Below are 12,100 nucleotides of genomic sequence, written 5' to 3'. Positions count from 1 at the left end.
CAGCCCACAACACAGCTGGCCTTCCGGGCTGCAGGCGCTCACTGCTGTCTCATGGCCAGCTTCTCGCCCACCAGAACCCCAAGTCCTTCTGCGCAGGGCTGCTCTCAAGCACATCTTCCCCCAGTCTGTATCAATACCTGGCATTGCCCCCACCCAATGGCAGCACCCTGCACCTGGCCTTACTGAACCCCATTGGGTTCCCATGGGCCCACTTCTCCAGCCTGTCCAGGTCCCTCTGGATGGCTTCCCTTCCCTCCAGTGTTTTGACTGCACTGCTCAGCTTGGTGTCATCACAAACTTGCTGAGGTGCACTTGAATTCAAATGCTGACTACTGAACAAATTTGAATGGATTTTCAGTAGCACAACAAAGGCATGCATATTGCAAAAATCCCTTGCATACCCCTCTTTCTTAATAAATTAACAGTATTTCCTCAGAAGAAATGTTGCAATTGCTTATAGGCTTATATATGCAAACCTTTTCTCAAAAATTTACATTTTGTCTGAAATGTTCCACACGCCACGAATTGAAGTAAGGAAATATGTAACCTAAGTGTTTGAGGCCAGGAGAGTTTTAAGTAATTTATGCAAGACAGTCTTCCTGGAAAACAAAGGTAACAAATCTAACTCTGAAAAAATTGGGTAATCTGATGCATGTGGAAAAGAACCTCTTCTTCATGCAGAACTGTCTAAAGGATGGTAAATGCAAAACTGACAAGTTTATACATCCTTTGCAATAATCTAAGTACTGAATTTGGAGAAAAAACATCTAAATCAGGAGGGAAGTAGGTTAGACCCATCCATTATAAAGTAGGTATAAATTCTTTGAATATAGGGTGAAGTGACTGAAATGTAAGGGAAGAACCAAACATAAGCAAATAGGTACCAATAGGACCAGCCATAATCCCATGTGTGAGGTCTCCAGTCTTCAGGACCAAGATTTACAGTCATTTGAAATACAGTTGTGTACATCATGTGAGCAACCATGCCCAGAAGACCTAAAAAATACAATATCATGAGAATATTAGAAAATGCAAGCTGCAGCCGTTCCTCACTCTCTATAGCAGTTGTCTCTTGAGCTTCTGAAGAACATTTTTCAACATATCTGAACTCTATAAGACACTGAACATACATATGAGCATACTGGACATTGTTATCTGGCTGTATTTATGTGTTGTGATAAAAGCAGAAAAAGCAACATTAAAAAGCAAAAAAGTTACTGGTCCTCACTCTCTACTTTTAGTATTTCAAAATCTACTTTTAGTAATTTAGCCCTGAGCAGGCATCAGCCACGACAGTGAAGTCTCACTCAGTTGCATTGTGCAGGTCATGTTTCCCGTAGCTCTATCTTTCAGTGGAAAGATTTTCAAAAGTACAAGTATTGGTTGTATTGGTGCCTCGAAAGCAGACAGATTTATCAGCATTATTTGAGTAAATGAATTGAGTAAATGAGCAAGTGCCTAATGCCTATTAAAAAGCAGTGAAAGACTCAGTTGTCAAAGTGGATTCTATTTAATAATTTAATTTTCAAAATTCCTACAAAGTTACTACCCAAGCATAATGAGATCACTTTTCCCTCAGCATTTTATTTTCAATCAGTGAACTTCTCCATTAATTTCTGTATTTTTTGTTTCCAGCTATATATATAAACATCCTGGAAGTATCAAGCAACTCACTGTCTAACACACCAGACAGTCCCCCCACAAGACCCAATTGATGGATATTCCCAAAGTAGCTCTGCTTCGTGAATTCTTGGGGAAAAAAAAAAAAAAAGATAAAAGCAATTGCTTGTCCACAGAGGCTCTCAGTCTAGGACATAACAAGTAGAAGTTGGCAGTGACCTGGCTTCAGTAGTCATTACAAAAGCATCTTTCCTGAAATACTGGATGTGAACCTACTGTTTACCAGAACTACCTCCTTGAAGTTCTCATATAAGGATAAAATTTCACAATAATTATTTTTTTAGTGCAACATATTCTACATCAGTTAGAACAGTCATTATAAGACTATTTGGTCTGAGCTAAAGACTGAAGGAAATTAAACCCTGACTTTTTAAAATGGTCAATTACTATAGCTGTTTCCTTAAAATGTGTTTTCAGTATAGCTTTAGTATAGCTTTAGTTATGTAGCTATTTTTTGCTGCACATCCCATTAGTTGACTAGATTAGTTGACAAACTTTCAGTTTGTTTTTGTGTGCTAGAATTAAGAGGATGTTGGTATAAAAAACTGCATTTTCATTACAGATTAAAGTGTAGGAATCTTTAAACCTTTTCCTTGACTAGATTAGTCTAGTCAAGGAACTAGATTAGTAACTTAGTAATTAGTAATTAGTCAAGGATCTAGACTAGTAACTAGATTTGGTTCATATTTACAATAGATTATATGTAAATTTAACAGCCAAGACAGATGTTCTTCAATTTTTTAATATCTCATGAAATGTTTAAAATAAGGGTCTAGCTGAAGTAAAGAGTATCCAGTAAAAATGTACAAAGGTACATAGGGAATAACAGTGAATGCTTATGACCACTGACACAAGAAAAATGAGCTAGTAATTGGTGAAACTGTCTAAATAGTTAAATTAAGCTTGTAAGCGTGTATGGAAAGAGAACTTCTGCTCCTTTAAGTGTATCTGTACTACTACCTTTTTCTTGTGCAATGAAGGACAAGAAAGGAAGGAAGCCATAGACAAAAACATATAGGGACACAAACCCGACAGACAAATGATACAGGAAGTAGTGATGCAAACCAAACTGGAAAGCAGGTAGAAGGGAGGAGAAAGGAAGGGAGGACAAGCAGGAAGGAGTAACGAACGTGGAGAAGTAGAGGGGTGGGGGTGGGGCTAGTGAAAAAGTATAAATGGGCTGAAGGTGCTGGTCCTGTATGAAATGGGGGCAGTCAGTGCTTTCGCTGGCAAAGCCCATTGCCTGATCATAGCAGTCTGTCCTATCTTCATTTTCTCACTTTTCTTTTTCTTAAATATCTGTGTACTTGTGCTCTCTGCCTTATGTGTATGTGGACATCAGAGACTGTGCCAGCTGCTAGGGATGTCTGATGTGTGTATGTGTGAAAACTGGTGCTGGCTCTTGGGAGTCAGGCCAGGGGATGAGGCACCCCTAGCTGTGCAGTCAGCTGCTGAACTGAGAGATGTTCTGACTGTCAGGTCCTGCAAACTTTGAGCCCTAAGTGCCAGCCACTGGAGTCAGACTAGGGGTATGGGCCCCTGATTGTGATACCAAATCCTGGTTTTACCTACCACTGAAACACAATTGTGTGTTCCCCAGACCAGCTGCTGGCAAAAACCAGTGTGACTGAGGAAATGTACATGTGTGTGGATGTGACTTTAAATGATCAAGTGCCAACCACTGAGGTCCTCTCAGTATGGGTGGAATTTAATGCCACTTACTGGAGTAGGGCTGGGAATGTGGATGCCCCAACCCATAATGTCAACTACTGGAACCAATAGGGTCTTAGTGCAGCTTCTGGTGTGTGGAGGGTCTTCTACTCCTGGCCACTGAGGCAAGCGTGTTGTGCAATCCCAAACCATCTACTGGTGGGATGCTGACTTGAATGAAGCAAGTGTGGGGCTCCATACTGGTGGCTGAAGCCAGGCCATGCATCACAGCCCATGTGCTTGGCATCAGCCCATGTAGGGGCTGTCCATATCTTCCCCAAAGCTTATGTATGTGTGTATAAGCCAGCAAACACCAAGCTGAACCAGACAGCAAATGATGGTGCTGCAAGTCCAGTCTGGGGCATCAGGAGGGGTGGGAGTTCATGCTGTTATATTCAGGAGGATTTATAGCATGGGGTGCACATGGGATGAGTGTCTGCGTGTGATAAATGCATTTTCGCAGTATTCATCAGGCTGAACAAATTTATAAGTTGGAGATCTGAGAAGTAGACAAGGGAACCCAGGATCTGGGCAGGCATACTGGACAGACAGAGGGTTTGGGCCAGCATGTAGAGCATCTGTGAATGTCTGTGTGCTTGTGAACCTAGGGAGTGCTGTGTATGTGCCTGCACAACTGATTTCCTGCCTCTGCCAGCCCAAGTTGAGAGTTAGTTTTCTGTGTTCACGCTCTTATATGAATCCTCTGTGTTCAAGTCAGTGTTTTGACTATGGCAAGCTGACTGAGTATGTCATGGTCCTTTGCATGTCTGTATGTGTCATGTCACCGCGACATGTACTCAGCATTGCTACTGGATAAGCTTTCAAAAGGGCAGAGACATCAGGTCCACGGGCACAGAGATGGGCTCCATTGGCCAAGAAAAAGGAGTAGTCTGGTGCCAGAGTGATTGGAGGAGGTGGCCATGGTCTTCACATCACTTAGGCTTACTACTCTTTCCTTAGAAATAGGCCTGACAATGGATGGAAAGATACAGGTAGAAATAAAAAGTAAGCAAAAAAGTAAGCTTATTTATTCAGTCAAAAAAAGTATGCTACTTTACTCTGTCTGTAGATGAGGTTCAAAATACAGAAAATCTCTGATCAATGATAAGAGAAAAATATTTAAAATATTTTAAAATTGTTTCCAGGACCTCTACTGGTAAATCCCTGCTCAAGAAAGATTATGGAGACAGGGGTCTTTTTTGAGCATTTAGTAGAACTGGTGACTATGAACATTTTTACCAGCCTTCAGGGAAGTCATTCTTAAGAAAAAAAAAAAAAAGAAAAGAAAAAAGAAAAAAGAAAGAAAGAAAGAAAGAAGATATTCTACAATGTTCTCAAAGGTCATAGACAGCAAAGCTTGGGTACCACTCTCTGGCCTATATGGAGCTGAGAGAAATCTGGAAATGTGTAAGAGTTAATTAAAAAGAAGAGGAAATGGCCTGCTGTGTTTCAGGTGAAGATCCCTAAAGATACAAAAATTGTAGCAGCAGTGGCTTTATATTGGGCATGAAGAAAGCATTTTCATCATTAAGGTCTGGATTACATTTCCTAAGAAAGTCACAGAACCTTTATTACAAAGGTGGGAGTTTTGTTTTGTTTTTGTTTTTGCTTTGTTTTGCTTTGTTTTGTTGGTGGTGGTAATTCTGGAAGTTGGAGATTTTTCCTAACACAAGGCTAGAAAAATATCTGTCAGGAAAAGATTAGGAAATTTGGGCCTAACTTGAACGCTGAACTAAAACTACAGTGTTCCAGAAGTTACTATCTGGATTGTAAATCACTGTCTTCTAAAGTTTTTGGAAGGTCACCCCATTGTCTGCATTAAGCACTTTCCTCTAGGAGAACTGCAGAAAAGTTGAGCAAGAGAATACCTGGAGAAACAAGAGTGATCAAAAGCAGTAGAAATATACGTGAAGTCATGTGGCATGTTTTTCTATTATTTCTTTCAGAGAAGATGAATCTGAGACAAAATAGATATCTTCAAGTATGCAAAGGCATCTTCAGAAAGGAAGAAAAATATTTTTTTCCCCATTATAATGACTGGGCTTTTAAAAATCTTAGTTTACTTATCCAACAAATGATAATGGCAAATGCATTAAATATGTGATTATATTTAAGAGGAAAAAGTATAATGAAAAATCTTTAATTCATGAAGAAAAGCACAGCAATCACAAATACAAGAACACTAAATCCACAAATACTAGAATTAGGATCAAACCCAATTTTTTCAAAGAAAAGCATCTTGAGATAAATTCATAAAGACATAGGCTTTGCTATCTGCCCATGTATTTGACTTGCAATCTGTGTTTTTAGAAGATATCCCTCAACTAATATGAATCACTTTGGACTCATGACAGTGTGAAAGATAGCGGTATGTGTTCCACAAGAAGTTATATTGCTTCTAGCTTTAAAATGAGTAACTATGAAACACTGTGCATGTTACCAGTAATTTTAGCTCAAATTTCCTCAGTGTTTGACATAGAATGGCAGAGTAGCTCAGACTGCAAGACACTTTCAGAAGGCTCTGGTCTGATCTCCAGCTCTCATTGCATGGTCAATGATAAACTCCGACCACATTGCTCAGGTAGTGATATATTAAGTTCTTCACCATGAGGACAGACAAGCAGTGGAATCAACTTCCAAGGAAGGCTGCAGGTCTTTTAGAACCAGAAGGATGTAACCCTGCAGTGCAAGCTGCTCAGATCTTGGAGGTAACCCTGCTGTGAACAGGGGTTGGACTGGGGACCATTCGAAGTTTCTTCTGAATTGAATTTGTCTAGGATGCTATTATGAGATAGCATTGGATTAAGAAATAAAATGCAGAAAATTAAACACAATTTTTATGATTGTTTTCTATTAAAAATTATGTGATTCCATTTTATTCCCTCTCATAACTGCCATTTTGATTTGACTATTGCTCATTTTATCCTCAGCATATTGGAAATAGAAAATCAAGTTATTTTGAAGGGTTTTTTTTTCTTTGACAATCAGACAGCCAAATTCAAAATAATAAAGTTAAAACACTGACATTAAAAATAGCAAGTACAAATATAAACTAAGCTTAAAAAAAAACATATTAAGAAATGACCATAATAATTAAAAAAAACAGCAGTGTGTTATTAATGTCTCAGTAAATACAGTAGTAGTTCACAATCCTACACACTGTTATTAATCTTCAGCTTGAACCCTATCAATGTTAAATTTTCTGGATGTAATAAATTGAGATCCTAAACTGTACCTGCTAGTACGATGACTACTGCAGAAAAGGCGTTGATCTTTAGTCCATCAATGACGGTACTGTAGTAGCACATTTCTACTGACATGAGAACGACTCCAGTCAGAAGCAAAATGTTATAGAGTAGCTCTGCTACAATAGACAGCCATAAAACTCCTGTAAAATCAAATAAATAGTGAGAGATGATAAAAAAGTCATTTATATTTTCACCAGTTTTCTCTTCATTCATATTGTTTACATAACTTTAAACAAAAAGTCACAGAATCACAGAATCACAGAATGGCCAGGGTTGGAAGGGACCTCAAGGATCATGAATCTCCAACCCCCCCTGCCACATGCAGAGCCACCAACCTCCACGTTTAATGCTAAACCAGGCTGCCCAGCACCCCATCCAACCTGGCCCTGATCACCTCCAGGGACGAGGCATCCACAACCTCTCTGGGCAGCTGTTCCAGCACCTTACCAATATCTGTAAAGAATTTCCCCCTGACATCCAACCTAAATCTTCTCTCCCTAAAATTAAAACCATTTCCCCTTGTTATGCTGTTATCTACCCTTTCAAAGAGTTGACTCCCTTCCTGTTTATAGGCTCCCTTTAGGTCACACAGAAGCCTTCTTTTCTCCAGGCTGAACAAGCCCAGCTCTCCCTCAGCCTGTCTTTATAGGGGAGGTGCTGCAGCCTCATGATCATCTTTGTGGCTCCTCTGGACCCTCTCCAACAGCTCCCTGTCTTTCTTGTACTGAGGGCTCCAGACCTGGATGCAGCACTGCAAATGGGGCCTCAGAAGAGCGGAGTAGAGAGGGACAACCACCTCCCTGTCCCTGCTGGCCACTCCTCTTCTGATGGAGCCCACAATACCATTTTCTTTCCCAGGTGCAAGAGCGCACTGCTGGCTCATGTTCAGTTTTTTATCCATCAGGACCACCAGATCCTTCTCTGCAGTGCTGCTCTCAAGGACCACTCCTTCCAGTCTGTATGAATGCCTGGGATTCCTCTGGCCCAAATGCAAAACCTTGCACTTTGATGTGTTGAATCTCATCAGGTTCACCCGAGCCCACCTTCCAAGTCTGTTTCAGGTCCCTCTGAATGGCATCCCTTCCTTCCCCTGCACCAACTCCTCAACCTCACCACTCAGCTTGGTGTTGTCAGCAAACTTGCTGAGGCTGCACTCGATTCCATCATCAATGTCATTGATGAAGATGTTAAAGAGCACCGGTCTCAAGACAGACCCCTGGGGGACGCCACTCGTTACTGGCCTCTACCTGGACACAGAGCCATTGATGACCATCCTCTGTCTGCAGCCTTTCAACCAGTTTCTTATCCATCAGGTGGTCCACCCATCAAATCCACATCCCTCCAATTTGGAGATAAGGATGTGGTGGGGGACCATGTCAAAGGCCTTGCTCATGTCCAGCTAAATGACATCAGCCACTTTCCCCTTGTCCACCACTCCATCATGGAAGGTCACCAGATTGCTTAAGCATGACCTTCCCCTGGTGAAGCTGTACTGGCTGTCCAGGACTATCTGTTCCATGATCTTCCCAAGCACAGAGGTGAGACTCACCAGCTTGCAGCTCCTGGGTCCTCCTTGCTCCCTTTCTTATAAATGGGAGTGATGTGACCCTTCCTCCAGTCATCTGGGACCTTACCTGACTTCACCTGAAGTTAGAGGCTATGAGAATGCTATTTTAACATCAAGAAGAAGACTTCAAGTTCAATAGCTGCCCTAACTTATTATTCCTGTACTGGCCATGTAGTGAATGAGCTTTTGCATGTTTCTTCTGTACGTGTCAGAATCTCACAGTTCAAGGTGGGAAAGTACAGTTTTTACACTGAATAGTTACCCCAATCATTAACAAACATATTCCCTTTTAGTTTACAGTCTTTCACCAGACAAGCTCTTTCTATCTGGACAGAGATGCCTTCATGTGCACAGACAATCTCCAGTTTTCACTGAGATTCACCTGCTAGTTCATCTCTCTCTAGTTATCTATTAGTTACATCACTGTTTTTCTGTTCATATGCTAATGTCACACAGGCAGGAGCAGGCAGAGTCCTCTTCTATCCAGACAGTAGCAGGAACTGGCCAACAGCTGGTCATTGAACCATACAAACCTTCTTAAAAACAAGTTATTGTGTCCTTTGACATCTGATTGTGTATCCACAAAGTGATTTCATAGATATATATATATACACCAGGTATATGTGCATACATATATACTAACAATCATGTTATACATATATGTTATACATATGTTATACATATGTTATACATATGAAAGGCCTGTGGCCTTTCAAGGTAGCACAGTGTCATCCATAGAGTTCTTGACTGAATTTGAAGATATGAGGAAAGAGATAGAAAAGCTTTAGAAATCCTAATTTCCAGTATCCTTATTCAAAATACGTTTTTTTTTTTTTTTAAGTTGCTATTCAAAAGGAGTAATTTCAGAGGACACTGACATATACTTTAAGTCATGTGGGCTTCATTTTGAAGTGGAAACACTAAATAAACAATTAAAACTATATGGGATTTTTTTTTTTCAAATCAAAATACATTATATTTATTATATTGGTAAATCTGATCAAGAATGTTTGATTTATGTAAAGAAAATTGCATATTTACCTCGATCAGAAGCTGGAGTCAAACTGATAAAACTTCTACATTTCTCACCTAAAAATAATAATAATAATTTTAAAAGAAAAATCTGCATTATTTGGTATTCTGTAATGGCCTAAGGGAACAGTTCAACAGAAAAAAAAAAAAAAAAAAAAAATACCATAGAAGCACAAATTAAGATGATCAGGAAAACCTTTATTTAATGGGAGTTTGTACATAGTCTCTGATAAGTGGATCAACTCCTGGAGATTGTCCCAGCCTGTTCCAGAGCAGAAATAGTATTACTCTTTTATGGGAGACTTAGAGAAAGCCTTTGAAGTGTTTTCCAAAAAGTTACAGCTGTGAAAGCCAGAAATTCAAAATTAACAGTTAATTTGAAAGACTATTTCATCCAGCTTATGAATTACAGAATCACTAAAGTTGGTAAAGACATCTGCAGCAACAAGGCTGTTGCTCACACTAATTTCTTCGAAGCTTGACTGCTTTTTTATCTGTAAGATCTGATTTTCAAACCCATGTGACCTCCTGATTTCCATGTAGATGCTTTGAACAGAGCTCTTAGAATTAATTTTGGTCTGAGAACAGAGGATGGGCTTTTTTAGCTACTAACTGCACCAAGTATGAACAAAAACAGCCACAGCCAACAGATCAATCCTACGAACCCAGTATCTACAGCAATCTCTACCTAAAATGGTCTTTTTTTGTTGTTTTCTTTTGAGTGAGAGATGCTTTTTGCTCTGATCTTTGCCATTAACCCCTTTGAAATTGCGTAATATACAAGATCTTTTGGCAGAACTCACTCCTCAGAACATACAACTTCTAAAATACTTGTATTTTGTTGCAGATGACAGCTGACTTGATTCCTAGTTTTGTTCAATTTGGCACTCCTAAACAATAAGAAAAATTTAACTTCAACCTAAATTCACAATATAAACCCTATTTCTTGAATCAGTTAAACAGTTCCCATATACAAAAATCCAAAATTAATTAGAGGTTCTCTTACACAGCAATTTCTTCCCATTCTACTGATACTTATGTAGTCAGAGTAAAACACAGTTAGATGCCAGCACTCAGGATTCATGAATTCCAAATTCTTTTTTAGGAGGGTGAAAAATAATACTATTCTGCTTTGGTTTATGTATTGTGAGATCACAGTAAGAAAGTAAGAGTGCCTGTACTTAAGAGGAAATCCATGAAAAAACCTTAGTCTCAGATTTAACTGGTAAAATGAAAATCTAAATATCTTTAAAAATGCATGCTACGGTTTTTATGTTGCTACGGGGCAATCATTCAAGGCAAATATAACCTACAGAACTGTAGGGTTTGTATTGGGCCTCTGCAGACCGTCTAGTTCAATATCCCCTAAAACAGGTTCCCTGCAGCAGCTTGCTCAGGTAGGCACCCAGGTGAGCATCTCCAGAGTAGAGATCTCCACCAGCTCTCTGGGAAGCCAGTTCCAGGGCTCTCCCACCCTCACTGCGAAGAACTTCTTCCTCGTATTTGTTTGGAACTCTCTGTGTTGCAGTTTGTTCCCATTGCCACTTGTTCTGTCATTGTACAACATTGAAAAGATCCTGGCCCATCCGTGATGGGGGTTATTTTTGCCTAAGAGAGTAACAACATCAGAAAATAAAACACTTCCCTGTTATGAGTGAAAAAAAAAAAAAACAAACAAACCTTGATCTTCACTATCTCTGTCACTTCAAAATTCTTCACAGAATTTATTAGAATTTTTTTAGAAATTGACTGGGGAGTATCCTCTAAGATTCTCTTTCCTGGAGAAGATAAACTTTTAAAGGCTACTTTTTCTTTTAAAATACATACATGATATTGCAGCAAAGAGGAAATTGACATCAAATAAGTAGAAAAAAACTCTGAGTATTTTCTAAAGTAAGTTTATGTGCTTTTACTCACCTTCCCCATTTATAATTTCTTCACATGAATACCAAATCCCAGCATGAAACTTTCGGTCAACAAACTTGTCGTCTCCCATCTCCCATATATATTGCACAGCATTGCTGTTGTTGGCATCAGGGCTATTAAAGCGGATGCAGTTATCCCCTTTGGCCTGTCCTATGCAGAAAGGTTTGGCAACTTTTCTTGTCCCTTCACACCAGTAATTGCTACTGAATGCTGTAACAGAGAAAACTAAAGAGAGAAAACCGAGAAAAAATGCTGCTGAGGCTCTCTGCCGTCTGTATGTGCCTGGGGCTGAAACTGGCATCCTCTGGGACTGTCGTATCTGTTCTGAAACAACCATTTACAAAGCTACATATATATCTGCCTTGTGAAACACCTGCCTGTATTTACTATCTTGATCTTCACTCCTCTCAGTGAACTGCACCAGCTTAGCAGTTAAGGCAGAAAGCAGAGACAGAGGCGTAATCAGAAATCATGTGGTAGGAGAGATTAAAGATTTAGAGCAGTGCTGGTTTGTACTAGCATCTTGTGAAAGAAATACGAGGAGAAGAGATAATGAATTATCATTTGGCCCAACAGTCACAGGACTAAAGGCACAAAGAATACAGAAGTATAAGAAGCATCTCAGAATCAGAGTCACAGAATTAGAAGTAGGGTTTGGAAGGGGCCTCTAAAGTTATTGAGTCCAACGCCCTTGCAAAGCAGGCTCCCTACAGCAGGCTGCACAGCTCAGCATCCAGGCGGGTCTGCAATATCTTCAGAGAAGGAGAATCCACAGCCTCACTGGGCAGCCTGTAAAACATACTGGTATGTAATCAGAAAAACAAAATATTTAAAGAAACAAAATACACTCGGTATCTCAAACAGCATGAGGAGTCAAACTGATGAAGCCTCTACATTTATCACCTAATAAATAAATAAAATTAATCTTGCAGTTCCA

At 39.7% G+C, this 12,100-nt stretch overlaps 1 protein-coding gene across 1 annotated transcript; it reads right to left on the bottom strand.

The window, feature by feature from the left end:
- Positions 1-884: 884 nt before the first annotated feature.
- Positions 885-11,500, bottom strand: LOC122186822 (germ cell-specific gene 1-like protein; the record flags this gene model as incomplete). Its single annotated transcript, XM_042883772.1, has 4 exons — positions 11,155-11,500; positions 9,247-9,294; positions 6,626-6,778; positions 885-996 (listed from the first exon to the last, which is right to left on the bottom strand). Coding segments are annotated over exons 1-4 (659 nt in total), but the record flags the coding sequence as incomplete, so codon positions are not given.
- Positions 11,501-12,100: the final 600 nt, after the last annotated feature.

Source organism: Lagopus leucura, unplaced genomic scaffold, assembly GCF_019238085.1.
Source record: "Lagopus leucura isolate 7727_CA_CO unplaced genomic scaffold, USGS_WTPT01 Super-Scaffold_100040, whole genome shotgun sequence".
Lineage (NCBI taxonomy): Eukaryota > Metazoa > Chordata > Aves > Galliformes > Phasianidae > Lagopus > Lagopus leucura.
Note: the sequence above shows the minus strand (reverse complement) of the source record. Positions and strands in the feature narration are given on the sequence as shown.